General features: G+C 45.4%; 2 protein-coding genes across 10 annotated transcripts in view; one reads left to right on the top strand and one right to left on the bottom strand.

Moving 5' to 3' along the window:
* LOC129466308 (zinc finger protein 585B) overlaps nt 1–26,491 on the bottom strand; it is a 224,412-nt gene that overhangs the window by 86,471 nt on the left and 111,450 nt on the right. The window lies entirely within an intron of this gene.
* The window catches only part of ZNF875 (zinc finger protein 875), a 31,702-nt gene continuing 16,606 nt past the window's right edge, over nt 11,396–26,491 (top strand). For 2 of the 9 annotated variants that reach the window (XM_063621257.1, XM_063621256.1), the window contains exons 1-5: nt 11,513–11,529; nt 11,919–12,007; nt 22,005–24,171; nt 24,267–24,393; nt 24,854–24,949. In XM_063621257.1, the coding sequence (XP_063477327.1) occupies nt 24,157–24,171; nt 24,267–24,393; nt 24,854–24,949 (238 nt within the window). In that variant the 5' untranslated portion in view covers nt 11,513–11,529; nt 11,919–12,007; nt 22,005–24,156. Of the gene's footprint in view, nt 12,008–22,004; nt 24,172–24,266; nt 24,394–24,853; nt 24,950–26,491 lie in introns of all 9 variants that reach the window. The other 7 variants (XM_055247848.2, XM_055247847.2, XM_055247844.2 and 4 more) reach the window with 4 other exon arrangements.

Genomic DNA, 26,491 nt, shown 5'->3' with positions numbered 1-26,491 from the left:
CAGAGCGAGACTCTGTCTCAAAAAAACAAAAAACAAAAAACTGAGTCTCACTCAGTCGCCCAGGCTGGAGCGCAGGGGCGCGATCTCGGCTCACTGCAACCTCCGCCTCCCGCGTTCAAGCGATTCTTGTGCCTTCGCCTCCTGAGTAACTGGGATTACAGGCGCCCGCCACCGCGCCTGGCTAATTTTTGTATTTTTAGTACAGTCGGGGGTTTCGTCATGTTGGCGGCCGGACTGGTCTCGAACTCCTGACCTCAAGTGATCCGCCCGCCTCGGCCTCCCAAAGTGCTGGAACTACAGGCGTGAGCCACCGCGCCCGGCCCCATTTCCTTTTATTTTATTATTTTCAGACGAAGTTTCGGTCTTGCCGCCCAGGCTGGAGGGGAGTGGCGCGATCTCGGCTCACTGCAATCTCCACCTCCCGGGTTCAAACGATTCTTCTGCATCAGCCTCCGGAGTAGATGGGATTACAGGCGCACGCCACCACGCCCGGCTACATTTCCTTTATTTTATTTTTTATGATTTACTAACCTGGTATTTTTGTTTGTTTGTTTTGTTTGTTTTTGAGACGGAGTCTCGCTGTTGCCCATGCTGGAGTGCATTGGCGCGATCTCTGCTCACTGCAAGCTCCGCCTCCCAGGTTCACGCCATTCTCCTGCCTCAGCCTCTCTGAGTAGCTGGGACTACAGGCACCTGCCACCACACCCGGCTAATTTTTCGTATTTTCAGTAGAGATGGGGTTTCACCGTGGTCTCGATCTCCTGACCTCGTGATCTACCCACCTCGGCCTCCCAAAGTGCTGAGATTACAAGCGTAAGCCACCGCACCTGGCCATAACTGAGTTTATTACCCGCAGTTCCATCAGCCAAGTTTAGGGAACCATGAGAAGGGCCCATGAATGAAATTTTCACATACCTCTAGCCAAAATATAGTGTTTCCTTCCATCTTGAATATAGGCTGTAGACCCCTTGGGTATGGGGCATTATTATCAGTCAGACCACAGCAGTTTTTATGTCATCTGACAGCATCTCCAAATAGCCTTCATGGTTGTCACTGCTTCCCAATGACAATTCCAAATAACAGTTCCCAGTGATGACTTGCTACTTGCTATTGTTACTTAATGTGTTAAAGTGGCTGTTACATTTCATGCGCGTCCTTGTAAAGAGACCACCAAACAGGCTTTGTGTGAGCAATAAAGCTTTTAATCCCCTGGGTGCAGGCGGGCTGAGTCTGAAAAGAAAGTCAGCAAAGGCTGGTGATTATCATTAGTTCTTATAGGTTTTGGGATAGGTGGTGGAGTTAGGAGCAATGTTTTGGGGACAGGGGGTGGATCTCTCAAAGTACATTCTCAAGGGTAGGGAGAATTACAAAGAACCTTCTTAAGGGTCGGTGAGATTACAAAGTACATTGATCAGTTAGGGTGGGGCAGAAACAAATCACAATGGTGGAATGTCATCAGTTAAGGCTATTTTTACTTCTTTTGTGGATCCTCAGCCACCCCAGGCCATCTGGATGTACACGTGCAAGTCACAGGGGATGCGATGGCTTGGCCTGGGCTCAGAGGCCTGACATTTCAGACACTATGTCAGGAATTACACGAAAATTTAGTGGCTCAAACAATCATTTTATTATGTTTGTGGATACTCATGCTTATAGTCAGGATTTCAGATGTGGCACAAGGGTAGCCCACTTGTCTCTGTTCCATGATGTCTGGCCTCAGCACAGAAGGCTCAACAGCTGGGGTCTGGAACCATTTGGAGGCTTGTTCCTTCACATCTGATACCTGGCTTGGGATGTTGGAAGAGGGGGCTCAGCTGGGACTGAGTCCCTAAATGTAGTGTTTCCATATGGCCTTGACTTCCTTACAGCCTGGTGTGGGGAAAAGAAAGAGGGATCAGACTTACTGTGTCTGTGTAGAAAGAAGTAGACATAAGAGACTCCATTTTGTTCTGTACTAAGAAAAATTCTTCTGCCTTGAGATGCTGTTAATCTGTAACCCTACCCCCAACCCTGTGCTCACAGAAACGTGTGCTGTGTCAGGTCAAGGTTTAATGAATTTGGGGCTATGCAGGATGTGCTTTGTTAAACAAATACTTGAAGGCAGCACGCTTGTTAAAAGTCATCACCACTCCCTAATCTCAAGTACCCAGGAACACAAAACACTGTGTAAGGCCGCAGGGACCTCTGCCTAGGAAAGCCAGGTATTGTCCAAGGTTTCTCCCCTAGTGATAGTCTGAAATATGGCCCCGTGGGAAGGGAAAGACCTGACCGTCCCCCAGCCCGACACCTGTAAAGGGTCTGTGCTGAGGAGAATTAGTAAAAGAGGAAGGCCTCTTTGCACTTCAGATAAGAGGAAGGCATCTGTCTCCTGCTCCTCCCTGGGCAATGGAATGTCTCCGTGTAAAACCCGATTAACTGCTCTTTAATGCACGGAGATTTTTATGTATGTACACATCAAAGCACAGCACCTTTTTCTTAACCTTGTTTATGACACAGAGATAGTCACATGTTTTCCTGCTGACCCTCTCCCCACTATTACCCTATTGTGGCAGGATGTGGCAGGCCACATCCCCCTCTCCGAGATGGTAGAGATAATGATCAATAAATACGGAGGGAACTCAGAGACCAGTGCCGGTGCGAGTCCTCTGTATGCTGAGCGCCGGTCCCCTGGGCCCACTTTTCTTTCTCTATACTTTGTCTCTCTGTCTCTTTCTTTTCTCAGTTTCTAGTCCCACCCGACGAGAAACACCCTCAGCTGTGGAGGGGCAGGCTACCCTTTCACCTGGCAGCCTCAGGATAGTCAGAATTCTTAGGTGGCACAGGGCTCCAGGGCGGATGCTGAGTGGTCTTTTATGAGGTAGCACAGCAAATCCACCCAGGATCGGGGAGACAGGACATCGATTCTGCCTCTCAAAGGGAGGAGTGGCAAGAAACGTTGAGCCATTTTTTAAAACTACCACAGCAACATGCCTATTAATATGTCAGAAAAAATTAAAGCATCCTGATAGCTGCATTTCTAAGTAATTGGTCTCCTTTGAAATTCTATGAATTGTGTTTTTGGTAGTTTATGGCATTATTCTGAGGAGGGGGCAAAGACTCTCCCATATGTTAGAAAGGTCCTGCACAGAACAGGCTCATCCCCACCCACGTCCCCCAGTGTTTGAAATGCACAGTGTTTGCTGTGGTTTATTGGTTAGGGCAGGAGTTTCTCATTTAAATTGGCCTGTAACTTTTTTTTGGCATGATTTCCTTCTGTTTGTGCTGATATTCTCACCTCAATAGGAATCGGGAGCTTCTTTTGCTATTCTTCTGTTTTGGATGCATTGGAAGGTAAGTTTCCTTGTGAACCATATTTTGGACTCATTTTGTAGGCTTTGCCAAATGGCCTTTTTACCCTCCTATCTTGCATTTTCTTTGGATATTCTCATAGATTCTCAGGGATATTTTCATATTTTACTATTCATAAATTTGGAAGAGTGTTTACTTTCCTGAGTTTTCATTGTTAGGTAACAAGAGCACCCTAATGGCGCTGGTTCCAGGTTCTTCTTCCTCCCCAACACAGGCCCCCCAAAAGGAGCCAATCAGAGGTCACGCCTTCCCGCCTCAGCCTATACCCAGCCCCTCAGCCAACCAGCGACCCCCACGTAACGTCTGTAGGCATAAAAGACGGAGGCTGCAGAGCCTTCGCTCTTTTTCTTCTTCCGCTTCGGCTCTCCCTCGGACTCCTCCAATAAAGATCTCTTGACTGCAACTGGTGTGGCGTGGTCTGAGTCTGAGCCTACAGAGTCACCCTTTCACTATGTCTACTTCTTTCTACACAGACACAGTAACAATCTGATCTCTCTTTCTTTTCCCCACACATTCTTTCTTTTATACTGAGTATTCAGAATTTTTTAAAATGTGTTTTCCACTTACAGCATTTCTCAGGTTGGACTAGCCATCTTTCAAGTGCTCAGCAGCCACATGTGGCAAGTGGCTGCCTTATTGGACAGCACCGCTCTGGAGGGTGATTTTATGTACATCCCCACTGCTCTCTCTGCCTCCTTTATTCCCATCTACCCCACACCCCTGCAGTCTGTGACTATCGTGTCCCTCTCTCCTCTCTTCCTGTCTCGTGATCCTTTAATATGGAGAACTATTTCCAATTCCTTAACATCCTGCCCTGATTTTTTTCTGTCTTACATTCAAGGGTCACAGTTTTCCTCTCACCCTCATTTCAGTCTTTTCCCATAACATGTGACGTGCCTTTTTGTCTTGGTTGGGTATTTATTTGCAATACAAGAATGATTGTTTTCTTTGATACATTAGTGACTTACATACTTTTCATGTGTTTTCAGTACCTCTTTCTTGAAAGAATTTCAGATTAATTCTAAAGTTAAATTAGAAAGCTTTTTTTTTTTTTTTTGAGACAGAGTCTCGCTCTGTCGCCCAGACTGGAGTGCAGTGGTGCGATCTCATTTCACTACAAACTGCCTTCCAGATTCAAGTGATTCTCCTGCCTCAGCCTCCTGAGTAGCCAGGATTATGGATGTGCGCCACCATGCCTGGCTAATTTTTGTCTTTTTAGTAGAGACAGAGTTTTGCCATTTTGGCTAGCCTGGTCTTGAACTCTTGACCTCAAGTGATCTGTCCGCCTCAGCCTCCCAAAGTGCTGGGATTACAAGGGTGGGCCACCGTGCCCAACCTAGACAGCTTATTTTATTTTATTATTATAATTTTTTTTTTTGAGATGAAGTCTTGCTCTGTCTCCCAGGCTGGAGTACAATGGCACGTCTCGGATCCCTGCAACCTCTGCCTCCCGGGTTCAAGCAGTTCTCCCTGCCTCAGCCTCTCGAGTAGCTGGGATTACAGGTGCCCACCACTATGCCCAGCTAATTTTTGTATTTTTTGTAGAGACAGGGTTTCACCATGTTGGCCAGGCTGGTCTTGAACTCCTGACCTCAGTTGATCCACCCACCTCGGCCTCCCAAAATGTTGGTATTACAGGCGTGAGCCACTTTCCCTGCCAGAAAGCTTATTTCAAAAGGTGTGTATAGAGCCCCTTATATTTCTGCTTGATTTTTAAATAACATATTTAGGTCTATATATTTTAGGATGTAATATCTCACTGTGTGTTGCTTTGCATCATTGAACATTTTTGGTAATTATTTTTATTTTCTATATATTTTAGAGATTTCATTAAACTAATACAGAATTTCATATTCAGGGGCGGGCGTAGTGGCTCATACCTGTAATCCCAGCACTTTGGGAGGCCGAGGCGGGCAGATCACCTGAGGTCAGGGGGTTCGAGACCATCCTGGCCAACATGGCAAAACCCCGTCTCTACTAAAAATACAAAATTATTAGTGTAGTGGTGCAGGCCTGTAATCCCAGCTATTTGGGAGGCTGAGGCAGGAGAATCGCTTGAACCCGGGGCAGAGGTTGCAGTGAGCCGAGATCTTGCCACTTCACTCCAGCCTGGGCCACAGAGCAAAACTCCTTCTCAAAAAAAAAAAAAAAAAAAATCATATTCGCTCATATCAAAAATGAAAATTTATTTTTACAAATTTCTATGTGAGTGATAGAATTATTTTAATGTCGGAAAGGTTCATAAGAAATGGGTGTAGTAATTGTGTTCTTTCCTATGCTCGAATGGAAAATGATGAGGGAACACAATGTTAGAGTTGCAGTGAGAAGGGGTGGAAAGGCCAGGCGTGGTGGCTCCCACCTGTAATCCCAGCACTTTGGGAGGCCAAGGCGGGCAGATCACCTGAGGTCAGGAGTTCAAGACCAGCCTGACCAACATGGAGAAACCCCATCTTTACTAAAAATACAAAAGTAGCTGGGTGTGGTGGCACATGCCTGTAACCCCAGCTATTTGGGAGGCTGAGGCAGGAGAATCGCTTGAACTGGGAGGTAGAGATTGCAGTGAGCTGAGACTGCACCATTGCACTCCAGCCTAGTTAACAAAAGCGAAACTCTGTCTCAAAAAAAAAAAAAAAAGGGTGGAAAAGAGGGATTCCAGAGTGCCAGGCACACAGATTTTCTGGAAGGTTTACATGAGGACTGATGTGGTTTGAATGTGTTCCCCGAAGTTCATGTGTTGGAAACTCAACCCTTAATACAACAGTGTTGACCAGTGGAACCTTTAAGAGGTGATTAGGTCATGAAGGCTCTGCCCTCATGAATGGATTAAGGCAGAGTGGGTTAGATATCTTGGGAGGGGGTTCCTGATAAAAGGATGAGGTTGGCTTCCTTCCTTTCTGTCTTTCGCCTTTTCCTTCTCACATGTGGTCACTCTCTTGCCCTTCCACCTTCCACCATAGGACAACACACTGAGACCTTCACCACATGCAGGCCCCTCACTTTCCCAGTGTGCAGAACTGTAAACCAAGTGAACACTGCTTATATATAAATCACCCAGTCTGTGGTATTGTGTTACAGCAACACAAACAGACTAAGACAGGGACACTCAGTGGGCTCTTCTCTCTACTTGATGGAGCACTCCCTGCGTGGTGCCTTGTATTTGTAGACATGACGCTGTAAATGCTGTTTGAGTGTCTTGAAGGCTTTTATGTTTGAGGAGTTTATAGAGAAGCCCCTACAGGGTTCAGGTCCCTTCATCTGTTGCTTCTTTGCTCTTTAGTATCTCCCCTAACCTGGTGTTAAATTAGATCAGAGTGTGGTCCTTGGACCAATAGTATCAGTCTCACCTGAAAATCATGCTGGAAATAGATTCACAGGCTACTCCCCAGAATACTGAAGCAGAAACTCTAGGAGTGAGACCCAACAATCTGTGTTTAACAAGCCCCCAGGTGAGTCTGATGCACACAGAAATGTGAGCTGCTGTATTAGCTGGTGTTGAGTTCATGCCACCGAATCACTGACACACACGTCTGCTCACTGCTTGGTCTTTGCACAGGCCCCTGGATCCTCCTGGAATCCCCAATCCCTGTTGCTCCCTCGGGGAGTTTTCTAGTCCCTCTTACTTGAAGCATGTCTTTCAGAGCCCCACACCACCCAGCTTGGGTATCTGGTGAATTCTGTGGTCTGCATGTCCATGTTTGTGACATTCTGGGAAGGGTGGCCCAGGCTGTAATTTGCCATCTACTCCTGCAGGCTATAAATGATAGTATTCAGAAGGGAGGGGAGATGCTGTGTGCATGTTCTGAAGGGTTTCCCACTAAATGGAGAGACTGACCCTCTCCATAACTATTTGATTTTTACTTTATCTCCTCGTTGACTTCACAGTGTAAGTGCAGTTTGTCTCTACTGGGTGATGCATGCATATAAATGTTTATGTGAACATATGAAGTCTGCATGTGTGGGTGAACTCTCCACATCATGTCATTTATTGTCCATCATTACATGTCTTTGGTTTCTAGCACATTCCTCTACCTTATTTTCTGTCATTGTACCTACTTCTACCTGAACACGTATTAAATATCTTATTAAAAATCCACAAATATTATGTTTCCTTGGTGGTTTTTTTCCCCTCACATCGGGCCCTCCTCTTCAGTGGACTTCAGTGTGGTACCCGCAGGTCTCAGGCCTTTTGGGAAGTTCCAGCTTTTCCTGGATGCTTTCTCTGTCTGGCCAGCTCAAGCTGGAGCAGTGGGTGTTGGTGCCATCCTGTGGCTATAGGTGATAAACCAGGCTGTGTTTTGACCCCTAGTCTTGAATCCTGGAGTTCTCACGTGGGTGGATTTAAATGCTGTGTCTTTCTAAGGGCAGATTGTGCCCATTTTCCTTCTCTCCCTTTCAAGGGGCTGTTTCCTGTGTTTATTGACTTACCATTAAAAAAAAATTATATATATTGATGAATTAGATTGTACTCCATAAATTGTATATGTTTGAAAAATAATATTTTTTCAGATTTTTATCTTTTAAATTGTATATATTTACGGGGTACAAAATGATGTTATGATTTTTCAATACAGTGTGGAATGATTAAGTCAAATTATCCTATCCATTACCTCAAATACTTGACTTTTTTTTTGTGATGAGTATGCTGTTTATCACTTTCACTCATCAGCTCCTGCTGTCTTCCATGCTAGAGACAGGAAAGGCTCCACGCTTGACTTTCCCTCCTGTTTTCTTAGCCACTGTCAACCCTTGAATGTACCCTCCAGGGTTGTCTGTCACATTTTACACCTAGCCTGATCCTTGTGCACCCACCTTCCTCCCAGGGACTGTCCTTAGGGAGTGACTTTATGCATAGACTTAACGTGCTCATCCTGCCTCCTTCATCCCTACAAGCCCCCATCTCAGCCCCATCTGATTATTTCTTCCCTCTCTCATTTCCTGTTATGCTGTTGGTTTTCTAACCTGAAGGGTAACTGCTTACTCCTTAGTTTTCTGCCTTAATTTCTAAGTCATAGGCTACTTTCAGGCTAAAAGTTTTCCTCCAGCCATGGTTTTAGTCTCATTCTGTAAGTCTTGGTTTTTAGTTTTATTCATTTGAAATTAATCTTTAATAACTTTTTTGACTCATTGGTGACAGAGTAATTCCCTGTCTTCCCACCACACCACCCTCTGTCCCCAAGATTCTGGAAGTTTGTTCTTCCCCTTTTGTGATCATTTTTACTTAAAACTTTGAGTTTTTCAAATTAGAAGTTTCTTCTATAAATGTATATAGAGCTTGGTCAGGCGCAGTGGCTCATGCCTATAATCCCAGCACTTTGGGAGGCTGAGGCGGGCGGATCACGAGGTCAGGAGATCGAGACCATCCTGGCTAACACGGTGAAACCCCATCTCTACTAAAAATACAAAAAAATTAGCCGGGCGAGGTGGCGGGCGCCTGTAGTCCCAGCTACTCGGGAGGTTGAGGCAGGAGAATGGCGTGAACCCGGGAGGCGGAGCTTGCAGTGAGCCGAGATGATGGCGCCACTGCACTCCAGCCTGGGCGACAGAGTGAGACTCTGTCTCAAAAAAAAAAAAAAAAAAAAGGAAAAAAAAGTATATAGAGCTAATAACTCCTTGCTTTTTCTTTTCTTTTTTTTTTTTTTTTTGAGACAGAGTCTTGCTCTTGTTGCCAAGGCTGGAGTGCAATGGCACGATCTTGGCTCACTGCAACCTCTGCCTCCCGGGTTCAAGCGATTCTCCTGCCTCACCCTCCCGAGTAGCTGGGATTACAGGCACTGGCCACCACGCCCAGCTAATTTTTGTATTTTTAATAGACATGGGGTTTCGCCATGTTGGCTAGGCTGGTCTCGAACTCCGGACCTCACGTGATCCGCCCACCTTGGCCTCCCAAAGTGCTGGGATTAAGGCATGAGCCACCATGCCTGGCCAACTTATTGCTTTTTTTTGCCACTACTTTTAAGCTGATACATTTGGAACTGAGGTAGCCTCATTCCACAGGTTTAGATCTGAAATATTTTAACTATTGCTTCTTCCAGTGTATTTTCTGGTTTGCAGGCCAGTTTCTTCTTTAACTCATCAGTGACACAGTGGTTTGTATGGCTTTTAATTTCAAAGAATATTTTTTCAATTTGCTTTTTTTTTTTTTGCTGATTTTTATCTATGTTCATTTTAACTAGACATGTTCCCTAGATGGGCATGACTAGATTTTTTTTCCCCACTGCGTTTATAATTTAGATGGATTTTCAGATCTCAAGCCAGTTAAGAGTGTGGAAAATAGGACTCCTTAAAGCACAGATATGACAAGTGGTTCAGATTTACAAGGGTAACTCAGGTGAGAGTGTATCATTGTACTTGGCACACAGCACTCAGTAACTATCACCTTTGATTTAAATGAATGCAGCTGTAAATGCTTTCCTAGGTGTCTTGTTGATGTTTGTTAATTTCTGTAGAGTTTGATTCTGCTCCTTTCACTGTTTATCACTTGACCCTTATCACTTGACCTGCTGTTACATTATGTTTGATTTATTACACATACCCATCAGCCTGGGTCTCTCTTTACTCCCTTTGTACACCTACATCTAAACATAGGGATTTGGATTATCTCAGGATCCCACATCCTCACTGTACCCCCACCCCCACCACTACCATATCTTTCTTAAGTTTTCTAGTCCCTCCTTTTCATTTGTGCTCCTTAAAGCCCAGCTCCATGCCTGACTTTGGTTCCCACTGAGTTCTGTTACAAGCATTCTACATTTATAGATATTAAATCTTTGGCCAGGTCATTTACCTGGGCTGGAATAGGGCTCTCGGCTGATCCTCCTTCCTAAACACCCACCCAATGGGAGAGGCTGATACTCAACATGCAAACCTTGTTTTTTACTTTTCCAGGCAAAGGGATGTTGGAAGACATTCTGGAGGGGGTGGGGTGTGAAGATTTACAAATAATCTTTGAATATCTGCTTCATGGTAGGTCTTGGAGGTGCCTTGTGGGTGTGGCTTTGGAGGGATGGTTACGAGGAAATTGTGGATATTAAAGAAGTCAGGAAAGGAAAAGATCACTCACTCACAATTCAACAATTCAGAGAAAGCTCCTAAGGGACTTTCTGGCTGCTTGATGCCCAGAAGCGAGGCCCTCACTTCTGTAAATGCTGGGGACTGTGGATACATAATTTAAAGGGTCACCAAAAAAACTCAGTAATCAAGATAAACAATATTTTAATGTAATATCTTTAAAAATAAAATCAATTCAAAAAGAAAACACCCCTGTTGAACAAAACGGTCAGACTTATGCCTCCTTTCCAACACCGCCCCACCTCCACCCCACCCTCCGGAAGTTTCCTCCAAGCCGCACCTGTTCCCCAGCCTCCAATAAAAACCTCGGGAATTTCCCGATCAAGCTTCGGATCCTCACCACCACCAGGGGGTCTTTTGCTGTTCACCCCAAGTTCAGTCTGCATCCCCTAAAATCCTAGGGACACGCGACCAGTCTCCCCCATCTCCATTCCGGGAGTTTGCCCAAACCAATCCCGCTCTCCCCGAAAATAGCCTTGGGGTTCCCTGTCCTGGTACAGCCTCCTACTCTAGGGGAGAAAGGGCCCGTGTCGCCTCCAAACTGGGAGTTCCCGCAGAGCCTCGTCTCTCCCTGAGCCGCTTCTGTCCCGACCTGGCACCTGCTCGGGGAAAGGCGCATCAGGGCAGAGACTTAAGTAGTGAGCTCAGCTCACCTGCACCGTGAAGCTCAGCGCACATTGGCCACCCGCAGAGCGCCGGTACCACATTTTCCAGAATCCTTCGGCAGTCCAGCGATGCCTTCGCGGTCAGCAGATCTCAATGGCTCACAGAGAAACTTGTCAACGTCACTTGGGCTTCTTAACGGTGGGCTCGTAAACTTGGTTGTGTGCGCTGTGCAGATGTCAGAGGCACCCTGTGTGGTGGGCAAAGCCGACTTCTCCGCCTCTGTAGCTCGGAAACTACAATCCCCAGAAGCCTCTGCGGTCACTTCCGCTCCCCTCCCTATCCTCCTTCAGTGTGTAGCGTTGACGTCAGAGACACTTCCGGTCTGTGGGGGCGGCGGCTTAAGCTTGTTGGGACCCGGGGAGCCTTCCCTCTTCAGGTCTTCCCCACACCTCTGCACCTTGTTACCTGACCTTCGGCTTCAGGATCCGCTGCGTGCACCCGCGTTCCGTGAGTGCCCTATAGGCAGTCAGCATGCCCCTTTGCGTGTCCCTGTGTTACTCACGGGGACGCAGGCTGGGAGCTACAGAGCTGTCTCAGAACTAGGGCGCTCTCCTGTGGGCACCTCCAGGCCATTTTCCTTTCATTCGAGCCCACAGGGTTAGAGACAAACCCTCACTCCGTTGCTTGGGGACAAGGGCTTCACTCCCTGTCCCGAGCTTGCGGCTGAGCTTGAGGGTGCTGGGTCATCCTGGCCCCCCTCTGGATGGGAATTGGCTGCCCTGGTGATTTCTGTGACATCCCCGACCCCAACTGTGGGGCTCTGGAGCGGACTGCGCTTCACCTCGTGGGGAGGGAGTTTCCACCTAGGCCACTCTTATTTCTCTTCACATCCCCAGATCTGTCTTCTGAGACTTTGCCCTTCTCCAGGAAGAGCATTCAGGAGACCAGGAAAATGGCCACAGGGCTCCTGAGAGCCAAAAAAGAGGTGAGAATTACCTGTAATTCCATCTTGGCTGTCAACAGAATGGGTCCCATTACCTTTTCTTGTCCTGGAGGCTGCCTTGTTGGTATTGGACAAAGTCATTCCTAGTCCTAGTCATTCCTAGTCCATAGAACAAGGAGGAGCTTGATATAGTCTTGTAGAGCATCCGATTCTGTCGCTGTTTAGGGCGCCACTTGTAACCTGCACAGACCTGGTGGACTGAGCAAAAGGAATAAAAGACAAGAGACAAGAAAGTATTATTTGGAAGAAGGGGTCAGGGGGCACCTTGTCTCTAGTGGACAAGGGCCCTGAGCTTTACACAACCCTCCCGTATTTATTGGTAAAACAGATAACGAGAAAGGGGGGATGATTGTCAGGTAATTGTCAGTTGGCCGTTTGGTTCGCAGTTGTGAGACTATCCTTCGAACAATAGGCGCTAGATTTCCTGGTAGATAACTTCAAGGAGCCCGGCGCCAGGCAGTGATGGCCCTCGCAAACCTTTTGGTGGCAGGCGCAGTGTGCGTTTGCTCACATCCTGCATTCATGATAAACAGTTTGCCGTTTAATCATATAACCTCCAGTGGAATGCTGAGTTGGTCACGATCCCTTTGGTCTTTTCAGCTCCCAACATAGTCTGACCTGAATTTTACCTTTGAGTTCATTCCTAGTCCTGGAAGAGTGCCTCATTCTAACAGGAGTCTTCCCTCAGCGTTCCTTTCTGCTCCATCCTTACCGCAGTCACTCATGAAGTAGTTAATTGTGAACAACACATATGGAGCAGTTTAAATAAAAGTAAAGACACATACATGCGTAATTGTTCGGTGATGTGGATGAAGGGCAGGGACAGCACAGATGCCTATGATTTCAAATGGTTGGGGAGGCCTCCTAGAAGTAGGGCTGCCTCAGTTGCCCCTGACTGGTTTGGTAAGTTGGAGATTAGGGGGAAGGCATTCCAGTGGGAGGCGGCAAGGAAGCATAGTTAGTTTCAGAGGCTGGACTCTTGCTACAGTGTGGAAGGATTACGGTGGCCAGTGGACTTGCTTAAGGTTGATTTTTTTTTTTTGAGAAGGAGTCACTCTGTCATCCAGGCTGGAGTGCAGTGGCGCCATCTCTACTCACTGCAAGCTCTGCCTCCCAGGTTCACGCCATTCTTCTGCCTCAGCCTCCCGCGTAGCTGGGACTACAGGCGCTTGCCACCATGCCCGGCTAATTTTTTGTATTTTTAGTAGAGACGGGGTTTCACCGTGTTAGCCAGAATGGTCTCGATCTCCTGACCTCGTGATCCACCCACCTTGGCCTCCCAAAGTGCTGGGATTACAGGTGAGATTACACTACACCCGGCTACCTATGCATATTTAAAAATCAACCTTGGCCAGGCGTGGTGGCTCACGCCTGTAATCCCAGCACTTTGGGAGTCTGAGGCCGGCGGATCACGAGGTCAGGAGATCGAGACTATCCTGGCTGACATGGTGAAACCCTGTCTCTACTAAAAATACAAGAAATTAGCCGGGTGTGGTGGCATGTGCCAGTAGTCCCAGCTACTCAGGAGGCTGAGGCAGGAGAATCGCTTGAACCTGGGAAGCAGAGGTTGCAGTGAGCTGAGATCGCGCCACTGCACTCCAGCCCGGGCAACAGAGCGAGACTCCATCTCAAAATAAATAAATAAATAAATATGCATACGTGAAGATACCGACTAGCTAGTCACACATAGAACAAGGAGAATTTTTATATAGTCTGACCTGAATTTTACATTTGAGAGCACTTTCAGCTTCTGGCAATTGGGACATTTCACCCAAAATTCCAGATTCCCTGCTTCTCTGAAAATAAATCTGCCCTAAGTCTGCACTGTTCTTTGGTATCAGACAATTTGAGCCGAACAACGTCTTTATCATTTGGACGTGACCTTCAGAGTCTATCAGCTGCACTTTCTACAGTGTCCTTTATACTGAGGTTGAAACCATTGACTACCTGACATTTCACCCCTCTCTCGTTTTTATTACCTACCTGACCCCTGAAGGGTTTGCCTTTTCCACCTCTCAGTCTGGGTGGGGACAAATCAGAAAATGCTGAGTGCCAGGCTGAGCAGGGTAGACTTTGTCTTTGAGTAAGCTGAGTTTTGAAGGAGGTTAAGAAGGGATTTGCCATAAGGAAGTCAATGGTATGTGGGAAATAGTGATTGACTGTGTACAAGGACTTAAGGGGAAGCGTTCTTTTTTTTTTTTTTTTTTTTGAGACGGAGTCTCGCTCTGTCACCCAGACTGGAGTGCAGTGGCGCGATCTTGGCTCACTGCAAGCTCCGCCTCCCAGGTTCATGCCATTCTCCTGCCTCAGCCTCTCCGAGTAGCTGGGACTACAAGTGCCCGCCACCACGCCCGGCTAATTTTTTTATATTTTTAGCAGAGACGGGGTTTCACCGTGTTAGCCAGGATGGTCTTGATCTCCTGACCTTGTGATCCGCCCGCCTCGGCCTCCCAAAGTGCTGGGATTACAGGCGTGAGCCACCGCGCCCGGCCTTTTTTTTTTTGAGACTGAGTCTCGCCTTGTCGCCCGGGCTGGTGCGATCTCAGCTCACTGCAACCTCCACCTCCCAGGTTCAAGTGATTCTCCTGTCCCAGCGTCCCAAATAGCTAGGATTACAGGTGGCGCCACCAGGCCCAGCTAATCTTTTGTATCTTTAGTAGAGACGGGATTTCACCATGTTCGCCAGGCTGGTCTCGAACTCCTGACCTGGTGGTCTGCCTGCCTCGGACTCCTACTAAAGTGCTGGGATTACAGGCATGAGCCACAGCACCCGGCCGAGGGGAAGCTTTCTAACCCCTGGGATTGGTGTCGATGATGCCCCTGACTTAATTGAATGCAATTAACATTTATTAAGCACCAACACAGTTGCCAGGCTGGTTAACCATCATTTTTGATATGGGTTAACTTGGTTATTTCAGATTTGCCTTGACTATCCTTATCAAGAACTCTGAGTGGAATTTAGACAGGAAAAGAGATTTCTTAATTCTGGACTCCAGTGGTGGGGATTATGCATTCCTGGATGTTATCAGAGCAACACTGAGAATTCTGTTTCTCATTTCTAAAATAGTTAATTCATTTGAGAGTGTTAATACCAGGAATACATAAGAAATCCAATTCAGGACATTTCCCAAGGTAACATTGAATATTTTTTGTGTGTACTTTCTCTTTTCTTTGAGACAGAGTCATGCTCTGTTACCCAGGCTGGAGTGCAGTGGCACGATCTTGGCTTACTGCAGTCTCCACCTCCTGGGTTCAAGCGATTCTCTTGCCTCAGCCTCCCGAGTAGCTGGGATTACAGGTGGGTGCCACCACCCCGGCTAATTTTTATATTTTTAGTAGAGATGGGGTTTTGTCATGTTGGCCAGGCTGGTTTCAAACTCCTGACCTCAGGTGATCCACCACCGACCTCTGCCTCCCAAAGTGCTGGGATTACAGGCATGAGCCACCGCACCCAGACTTTTTGTGTGTACTTTCTTCACTACTCCCAGTGTTACCAGGGAAGCATTCTTTCTGATTGGCTGGGAAAAGTTTGTGGTAGCTGACTTTTCCTGTGCCACCTCCTTCATTCTCAGTAGGTCCACCCGGAACTGCATCCTGTATATAAACAACATGTTCTTCAATGTAGCTTTTTAACACAGTATTTACTCAGGAAAAATTAAAGGGCATGAGCATTTAAATAGTTGTTGAAGATGAAACATGTTCTTCAATGTAGCTTTTTAACACAGTATTTACTCAGAAAAATTAAAGGTCATGAGCATTTAAATAGTTGTTTAAGATGAAACCTCTGTGCCTCTCATGCCTAGCACACATGAAATGTGTGGTGCATGAAGGAATCACAACCTTAAGTAAATGATATGAAGTTACTAAGTAACAAAGGAGTTTCTGTTGTTTGCTTTGGTTTGTTATTTTGGGCATGTGATTAATCACATATTTCAGGGGCATTGGGTAGAATTTCCAGATACTCTTGATATGCATGACATCTGAATTATACAAAATAATCAAAGCAGGACTATCTTAGAACATTAGGTATTACTGCCAAGGACCTTTGCCTGAGAGGATAAATTAAAGTTTGTGTTAAATTTGTAACAATGAGATGAACTGGCAGGCACATTATGTTATTTTTTTCTTAGCATTTTTCCTTTTCCTTGGTGCCATACAACAAACTTGAGTGTCTGCTATGTGCAGAACACTCAGTAGATTACAGTTAATGATGGGTAAAACACAGCCTGCACACTCAGGAGTCTTCCATTTTATTTTAAGATTCCTTTCTCATTGGGATTTAATTTACTTTTGTGTGCATACACACCCCTACAAACATATTTTGACAGGCCCTAATGGTAAAATCATAATGGAGTAAAGTTACTGGCAGTGTATCTACTCAGCTCTATTTTTAAAGGTGTAGGAACAGCCAACACTTATCCCACTGAAAATAATTTCCATAATAATCCATTGACTCCTGTTTCCAATATTTAACTGTTGCAAATAATACTTCTATGATCAGCTTTGTACATGAAATTCTTATATAGGTTTTTATTCTCATACAAAATATGACAAGGTGAATAGACATGACTGTTTTGAAGCATTGGGCACCCACACCAGTTGGAGATTTGAACCCTGCCAGTTTTTTTTTTTTTTTTTTTTGAGACAGAGTCTCGCTCTGTCACTGTCCCACTGTGTCAGGCTGGGATGCAGTGGTGCGATCAATCTCGCCTCACTGCAACTTCTGCCTCCCAGGTTCGAGCAATTCTCTTGCCTCAGCCTCTTGAGTAGCTGGGATTACAGGTGCCTGCCACCACACCAGGCTAATTTTTGTATTTTTAGTAGAGACAGGTTTTCACCATATTAGCCAGGCTGGTCTCAAACTCGTGACCTCAAGTGATCCACCTGCCTTGGCCTCCGAAAGTGCTGGAATTACAGGCATGAGCACCACAACTGGCCCTGAACCCTGCCAGTTCTAAAGAATTTGAACTTCCAATTATTTCTTTCTTTTCTGAGACTCCCTTCTTCACCATGTGTTGCTTTATACTGTGTAATTTTTATTTTATTTTATTCGTTTATTATTATTATTTTTTTGAGATGGAGTTTCATTCTTGTTGCCCAGGCTGGAGTGGAATGGCATGATCTCAGCTCACTGTAACCTCCGCCTTCCAGGTTCAAGTGATTCTCCTGCCTCAGCCTCCCAAGTAGCTGGAATTACAGGCATGCGCCACCATGCCCAGTTCATTTTGTATTTTTAGGAGAGATGGGGTTTCACCATGTTGGTCAGATTGGTCTTGAACTCCTGACCTCAGGTGATCCACCCGCCTCCGCCTCCCAAAGTGCTGGGATTACAGGTGTGAGCCACCATGCCCAGCTCTACTGTACAACTTTTATTTGCTTTTATTTTCATTATTACACTGTACAGATTTTGATTACCGGGGTAGACCTGCCAACTCAGATCTCTTTCTTCTCTCACATGAAAGCTCACATAGTGTCCTGATTTGTTTCCAAATGTTGACATGGTCCTTTGCCACCCACTACATGTTTCTGTAATCCTCATTTTCCCCAACATAGCAGTAACATCACTTTTCAGAAACCTTTAGTGCCTCATTTCAGTGTCTTAGATATTTAGGATGGTCTTCATTTCAAATATTGTATCCTGTTGCCTGAAGTCATGTTCTGATTATTCAGTCTGAAAGTGTGTTTATTGTTACCACAGGGGAGTCATCTTATGTGTACTTTTTTTTTTTTTTTTTTTTTGAGACGGAGTCTGGCCCTGTCGCCCAGGCTGGAGTGCATTGTCGTGATCTCAGCTCACTGCAAGCTCTGCCTCCCGGGTTCACGCCATTCTCCTGCCTCAGCCTCCCGAGTAGCTGGGACTACAGGTGCCCGCGACCACGCCCGGCTGATTTTTTGTATTTTTAGTAGAGATGGGGTTTCACCGTGTCAGCCAGGATGGTCTCTACCTCCTGACCTCGTGATCCACCCACCTCGGCCTCCCAAAGTGCTGGGATTACAGGCATGAGCCACTGCGTCTGGCCTTGTATACTTTTAACTTAGATACATTTACTTTTTATCCACTCAGCTGAAAGAAGAGGAGAAAAATAAAAGTAGGTCAGGTCAGTCTGTTCCCTTTCCCGTTTAATGAATTCATGCCCAGGAGTGAGTGAGAAATGGGAGGACTGAATCTGCTGCTCTCCAAGACTAGCTTAGGAGTTTCTGACCTAATGGGCATCCCAGCAAGCCAACGGTCACGTCAGTCCCCAAGTATTTTTCATATAACGTGATCCCTCTATCAGTGTATCAGCATTTGCTGTATAATAAACAATCCTAAACATCAGTGGCTTACAACAAAATCACTTATTAGCACATAATTTGGTAGGTTCATATTTTGGGCTGGGCGCAGGTAGGTTTTGCAGATTTTACCTGGTCTTGTCATTTTGTTGCAGTCGGCTGGCATTTTGACCAGGGCTGGAGGACTATACATGTGTGACAGTTAGGAAGCTGGTTGGCTTGGGTGCCTAGTTTCTTCTTGGTTCTCTTCCATGTGGGCTTGGGCTTGGGCTTGGTCAAATGGTCTTGGTTTCTATACGCAGGAAGAGAGGACAGCCCCAATTAACAAGTACTTTTAACGTTTTGGCTTTTGTCATGTTCACTGATGTCCTTTTGGCCAAAGGAAGTCACGTGGCCAAGTCCAGAGTCATCATAGAAGGGGATAACATAAGGGAGTAGATACAGGGAGAGATGATTTATTGGTCCCAATGATTCATACCCTTACCATGTGCAAGATAAACTCACCCCCCTCCCAAGATCCCCAAAAGTTTCATCTTGATTCAAAAGTCCAGTATCTTATGTGTAACAGTCTGGATGTGGCTAAAGCTTCTTCACTGGATCCTTTTTGAGTCAGATACCTGTATACTAAAAAGGCAAGTCATTTGTTTCCCTCCACCCCAAACATTCCCTACCTAACATACAGTGGTGAGAGAGAGACACTGCAGTAGATGCTCCCATTCAGAAAGGACAGGAATTAGGCATGGAGGAGGCCTCTTCATTTTGAACTGTTTCAGATCCTTTGGACTTCCTTGAAAGCACTATGGGTTTCCCATGTACCAGATTTGGGACTGCTCTATTAAACAAAAGCTGAAATCACAGTCAGATAGGCCTTACATCTTTGGCAAGGTGTCGGTGCTGTGGGACAATGCCCATAAGAATCTCAGAAGCCTTTTTGTCCAGCTTGGAGACTCCACTAGGCATCCCCTTAACACTTCAGAGGTGCTAAACTTTGGGTCTTTTGGCCAAACTTTTGATTCGAACTTTACTCTGAGTTTATTTTTTTATTTTGATACATGTGCCGGCTGGAGAGACTGAAGATGTAAAATAATTTTATTTCCAAGCTAGCAAGTCCTGACTTGTCTATATTTCCTCTAAATTACGCTTGCAAGCTGTATAATTGCTTCTTCAGCTCTTCTGTTTCTGGACATTATTATATGTCACTAGAAACATCCAACTGATTTTTTTTTTTTTTTTGGGATGGAGTTTCGCTCTTGTTGCCCAGGCTGGAATGCAATGGAGCGATATTGGCTCACTGCAACCTCCACCTCCCAGGTTCAAGTGATTCTCCTGCCTCAGCCTCCCGAGTAGCTGGGATTACGGGCATGCGCCACCATACCTGGGTAATTTTGTATTTTTGGTAGAGACGGGGTTTCTCCATGTTGGTCAGGCTGGTCTCAAACTCCTGACCTTGGGTGATCTGCCCGCCTCGGCCTCCCAAAGTGTTGGGATTACAAATGTGAGCCACTGAGCCTGGCCCAGCTGAAACTTTTAACAGGCTTTTTGGAGATCTCTTTAGCTAGATCCAAAAATTCATCAGGTATATTTTCTGTTTTCCAAGTTCATGCAGGCAATAGCTTTGCTAATATATAATACTAGTTGCTTTGTTCAAGCTGCCATATCAGTTTCCTCACTCCTTTTCCAGTCCCCACTAGCAGTTTGTTTACTGCCTTTCCAGCCTGTGCTAATAGTTTTCCTGGATGCTTTCCAAGCCTCTGCCCATGTCCTGCTCCCAAAGCTAATGCCACATGTTTTAGGTATTTTGTTATGGCAGCACTTCACTTAGTGGCCTAAAGAACATAGTGGCTTAGGCCTGGTGCAGTGGCTCTCGCCTGTAATCCCAGCACTTTGGGAGGCCGAGGCGGGCGGATCACGAGGTCAGGAGTTCGAGACCAGCCTGGCCAACATAGTGAAACCCCGTCTCTACTAAAAATACAAAAATTAGCCGGGTGTGGTGATACACACCTGTAGTCCCAGCTACTTGGGAGGCTGAGGCGGGAGTGGGAGAATTGCTTGAACCCGGGAGGCAGAGGTTGCAGTGAGCCAAGACCACGCCATTGCACTCCAGCCCAGGTGACAGAGTGAGACTCTGTCTCAAAACAAAACAAAACAAAAACAAAAAAACAAACTTAGTGGCTTAAAATGAAATCATTTTTTCAAAATCCTGTGGGTCAGCAAGTAGGCCCAGCATGGCTGGGCTGATCCTCTTGGCATCCTCGTGTGGCTGTAGTTAGCTGGCAGCTCAGCTAGAGCTGGATGGTCTCAACCTGTCTGGTGGTTGACAGCTTGGTTGGCTGGGATGCTTCAATTCCTGGTTCTTCTCCATGTAGCCTCTTCAGCAGGCAAGCTCAGGTTATTCACATGGTGGTCTCAAGGTTTCTTGCACAGAGAGAAAGCCAGCCCTGAACTCAGATGCCTTTCAAACGTCTGCTTGCATCATGTTTGCTGATGTCCCACTGGATAAAGCAAGTCCCATGGCCAAGCCCAGGGTTAGTTTAGGAGGAGACTGCATGAAGGGTAGAAACAGGGAGGCATGATTCACTGGGGCCATCACTGTACCCATCCACTGGTTAGATACAATGCTTTTGGCCTCAAGCAACAGTAAACCTAATTTAGGCTGTTCTAAACAATAAGTAACTTAGCCTATATAAAAAGAAGTTCACAGAGAGGGTGCACTTTGGGGTTGGTCCTTCTGCCCCATAAGCTTCCCAAGGTCTGGGGTTCTTTCATCTCTGCAGTCTACCCTGTTCTCTACAGTGTCAGCCTCATCCAGGCTGGTTCCCCTCAAAGCCATAGGATGTCTGCCAATAGCAACTTTGTTTAATTCTCACAATGGCCCTATAAGGTAAGTACTGTTATAATATCAATTTTATAGGAAATTGAGACACAGATATTAAGATATTGACGCAAAGTCATAGGGGAGGGAGGAGAGAGGGGACTGTAATTTGAACACAGTTTGTCTCCAGAGTTTGTGCTTTTAGCCACTGAGTAGTTGTTAAAGTTTAGTGTGCATCAGAATTACTTGGAAGCCTTGTTCAAACATTGCTGGGCTCCCCCCGCAATTTCTGATTCAGTAGCCCTAGGATGGAGACTTGAGAATTTTTATTTCTAACAAGTTCCCAGGGGATGCTGGTGCTGCAGTTTCAGGAACCACACATTGAGCCAGTGCACTAAGCCCTGCTGCCTCTTTTGGGTAATCTGTGCCCATGTTTCTGAGCAGCAGGAAAAGTGCTGACTTCCTGTGACTCTATCTTACAAATGAAGAAGTCTTTTGCTAGAATCCTACAGTAAGGCTTCTTGTGGCCTATTGGTTACCATTCATTTTTCATATATTTATTTTTCAGCTGGCAAGCAGATGAATTAACTTCCCCCAAGCTTCTAGCTGTGTTTCTACTCAGTGGGAGAGATTTGGAGTGAATCATGAGGGTCAGCCACACAGTGTTTACAATGCTCCCTACATGCATGGTTCACAGACAAACCATGAGTTGTTCTGGGGCTGGAGGAATAACCGGTTGTGTTAAATGTGTTAAAGTAACATTAATTGCTCTGTAATGTAGCTCCTTCATGGGAGATTTTCAAGGGATGTATGTGTGTATGTTCTGAGAAGGGATTGTAAAAGCAAATCACAACAGGGACTAGGCAGATACCTGAATAGTCTTTTTCTCTCCAGTGTTTAATGATGAACAGTTTCAGACATATGGAAAAAACCAGGAAGCCTTGTACATTGAACACTCACATACCCACCACCTAGATTCAACAGTGAGTACCTCCTTCTCATGAACTTTTCCTGATCCTCAGTCCTACAGTGACCTCTCCCTCTTGAAATTACTCTGACCCAGTGATTCACAACCATCACACTACTTTTAGGAGCCTTTGAAAGTACAAAAGCCCCATCCCTTGGTTTTATGGATTTGCAGTGGGACTCGAGAATCCATAATTTAAAACACCACCCAGGTAGCTCTAAACTATAGCCAGAGAGAGATGAGGTGTGACAACCAAAGCCCTCACTCATCTGTGCTCTTTTCTTATGATTAAGTGCATTGGGACTGGCTGGGTTTGGGGACAGCTATCAATATAACTGGGTGTAGGTAGAGTCTTAAGGCCATTTCATAGTCCAGCCAGTGTAGAATAGTGGAGCTGGTAGGGGGCAGGAAATGTAGGGAGAGTTCCCTGGGAAGGGTACAGTGTGGAATTAGTTTTAGAGACACAATGTCATACCCTCAAGGAGTGATGGAGGCATTCTGAGAAGGGGGTGCAAAATCAAAGAGACAAGGCATGTACCTAAATGAATGACGCTGGTGAGGCAGTCTCCAATAGTATATTGCGGCTGATAGACCCCCAGCATGAGTCACCATCAGCCAACTGTGGTCCTATAGCAGTGCAAAGCCCAGGGTGGTCAGATTTATGGATTTTTAACAGAACCCATAGATTGAGATTTTCATATGAAGTCTTCCAACATTTAATTAATATAAACACAAATTTTAAAGCAGTATATGGGTCAAATTAAACCCCTCTGTGGACTGCAGATTGTACCTAAAGAGAATAAGTGTTGGGCAGGGAAGAATCCCAGTGCCAGATTTCCAGACTCATTTGGAAATCTCACCGAACTTCCGTGCCAAGGACGGTTATATATTCCTGTCCTCCAAAGTACGGCTTTGTAGGTAGCAGTGGTTCGTTTGAAACTTTGTTGCTTGTCTAATAATAAATCATTTTCGGTTATTTAAAAATATTTGACTGCTAAGTGTTTATAGATTCTGTTGTAGACACCAGGGCAATCACAGTGATCCAGCCATGCACATGGAACTGATGTCTTAGTGGGAAGTCAGAAAATAGAAATGAATATCACGTATTATCTTAGAGTTAAGGGAACACAGTAAAGCAGGAGAGGGGAATGAAACCCACGTGAGGGCATGGAATTTTACATAGAACGGCCAGGGACTGCACCGGGCATTTTGTCTGAGCCCTTCACGGTAATCCTAATCCTCACCACAATGCTGTGAGATAAGCACGGTTATTTTTAGTTTGCAGGAGAAACTGACGTGCTGAGCAGCTAATTCAGTGCCTGAGGTTACACTAGTTGGGGACAGAGATGGGTTCCAAATCCAGATAGTGTGGTTTGAATCCACACTCTTCATCACCACCCACTTTCCCTCCTTAGGCCTGAGCAGGCACGTGTCAGCATTTGGTAGAGGAAGGAGGGAGTCCTGCTGTAGGAACTATATATATTGGTGAGTTATTTGCCCCCAAGCTCCAGAGGCACCACTGCTTCAAGTAGACCAAATACTGAGACCAAGCAGTCTCAGAAAATTTTCAAACTCAGCAAGATGATTCTTTACTATTTAGTTGTACTTGTGTGGTGACTTCTTCTCCCTGCCTAGTTTTAAAACTCCTTCTAGGTAAGGGCTTTGGTTTTGTTTGCTTTTATCCTCCCTAGCAGCTAGCCTGGGATATTGACAGTAAGTAATAGGTGCATAAATGATGCTGGCTGGGCAGAGATAGGAGAATAATGGTCTTTCACCCCTTGGTGCCAAGGTCACAATCCAAAGTAGGGTCTAGAAATCTTTCCTACTTCCCTCAGGGAAGCCTTTTGACCTCTCATTCTTTTATTTTATTTTATTTTTTTGAGACAGAATTTTGCTCTTGTTGCCCAGGCTGGAGTGTAATGGCACAATCTCGGCTCACCGCAAGTAACTGGGATTACAGGCATGCGCCACCATGCCTGGCTAATTTTGTATTTTTAGTAGAGACGGGGTTTCTCCACGTTGGTCAGGCTGATCTCGAACTTTCAACTTTAGGTGATCAGCCAACCTCGGCCTCCCAGAATGCTGGGATTACAGGTATGAGCCACCGGGCCTGGCCTTGACCTCTCATTCTAAACTGTGGGAGGGAAAGACAGGCTCCTGGATGAGCAGAGGTGTGTTTTGTGTTAAAGGCATTCGTGGCATTCAGGGATGTGGCTGTGGACTTCACCCAGGAGGAGTGGAGGTTGTTGAGCCCTGCTCAGAGGACCCTGCACAGGGAGGTGATGCTGGAGACTTATAACCATCTGGTCTCACTGGGTAAGAATGGCCTCTCTTGGCACTTAAAGTCTGCCCTACCGAGTATTTTCCACTCATCGTGAGGAAGGGCTACCTGCAGAGCACCTTTCCTTTAGAGTTGAGCTTAAAAACAATTTACCTTTTTCCTCTGGGTAAATCTGGATTTAGTAGAATTGAAAGCAGATAGATTGATTTCTTCATGTTATGGATGACACTACATTTCCAGGCCTGTTTCCCAAGGCTTGTGCTCTCTCTTTATTTTGCTTCGAACCCAGGAAATTTTTCATCCACCAAGTGTTCATAATATGCTGTCGTTCTGATTGGAGTCACCTTTCCTTAGTCAACCCTTCTACTTCAGAGAGAGAACTATTCATAGGTCTTTTTTATCCTCTGGGTTTCCTCACCCATTTCAGCTCTGAGTTCTAGAATGCCCTCTTGAGCCCATAACCAACAATGTCCTCATTTTCTTCCCTATGAATAGAAATTCCGTCTTCTAAACCAAAACTCATTGCTCAGCTGGAGCGAGGGGAAAAGCCCTGGAGAGAGGAGAGAAAATGTCCACTGGACCTCTGTCCAGGTGAGTGTGAGTGTGAGTGTGGGGCAGACGGGATAATCTACAGCTTGGCAGATAGGGAAGGAGGAGGCATCTCTCAGATACTGGGAAGAAGCTCTTCTCCAGGTCTCCTAAGACAAGAGAAAGGTTGCCTAACATGGTCTTCCTTCCAGAACATAATCTTCAGTTGAGGGAGGGACTTCCCTGGTTCCCTTGTCTCTTACCTACACTAGGAAGCCTCCCTTCCTCACCTGTCTTCTCCGTAATGCTTCGTCTTTCCTCATTCACTGTCTTCTTTCTCACCTGATCTTAAAAATTGCATCTACCCCATGAATGTTAAGTCTACGACACTTCTAGATACTTTCTAGCTACTCTTATGCTAAGATTAATTGATTATCTCCACCTCTCCAATTCCCATAATTTATTACACAATACTTAAGCTATGACTAATAATAAAATACATACTCATGTGCCAATGGCCCAGCTTAAGAAATAAAAAATTACCTAAACAGTCGAAACACCCATTTCCCCTTCCCTGATGGTATCCTCTACCCATCCCTCCAATGGAATTGTTTTTCAATATTAGGGATTTATAATTCTCATGCATGGCTTTATTCTTTCCTTCATATGTATGAATCGCTAAATCATCTATATTGTTGTTTGGCATATTTTAAAACTTTATATCAATGTCATCATATTATGCATACCCTTCTGTACTTTGTTTTCTTCACTGAGACTAATTTTGTACTATGTTGATATGTGTAGCTCTGCTTCATTCATTTTTGTGGGTATATAATATTGTATTTTATGCATAATTATACAATTCATTTATCCTTTCCATTTTTGTTGGACAGTTACATTTTTAACAGTGTATTCTTTCGACCAATTAAAGAATGCTGCTGTGAACCTTCTCATAGATATATCCTTGGGCACATAAGCACCCGTTTATCTAGGATATGTACCTAGGAATAGGACAGCTGAGTAAAAGAATATGCACCTGGTCAATCTGACAAGGTAATGCCAAACTATTCTCCGAAGTTGTTGTATTAGTGTTCTAGGGCTGCCACAACAAAGTACCACAAACTGAGTGGCTTAAACAACAGAAGTTTATTTTCTCACAGTTCTGGAGGCTAGGAGTAGAGATCAAGGTGTTGGTAGGGTTGGTTCCTATTGAGGGCTGTGAGGAAGAATCTGTCCCATGCCTCTCCTCTAGCTTCTGGAGGTTTGCTGGCAATCCCTGGTGTGGAGGAGCAGAGTCCCAGTCTCTGCCTTCATCTTCATATAGCATTCTCCCTGTGTGCGTGTCTCTGTGTCCAAATTTTCCTTGTTTGTAAGGACATTGTTCATATTGGATTAGGGCCCACTCTAATGACCTCATCTTACTAATTACATCTGCAACAACCCTGTTTCCAAATAAGTTCATCTTTTGAGATATTAGGTGTTTGGACTCTAATATGTCATTTTTGGGGAAACAGAATTCAACTTATAGCAATTGCTTACACTCACATAGCATTTTATTGCATGAGGATTCTAGTTGCCCTGCATCCTTCCTAATACTTTGTGTGG

Source organism: Symphalangus syndactylus, chromosome 17 (genome assembly GCF_028878055.3).
Source record: "Symphalangus syndactylus isolate Jambi chromosome 17, NHGRI_mSymSyn1-v2.1_pri, whole genome shotgun sequence".
NCBI classification, from domain to species: domain Eukaryota; kingdom Metazoa; phylum Chordata; class Mammalia; order Primates; family Hylobatidae; genus Symphalangus; species Symphalangus syndactylus.
Note: the sequence above shows the minus strand (reverse complement) of the source record. Positions and strands in the feature narration are given on the sequence as shown.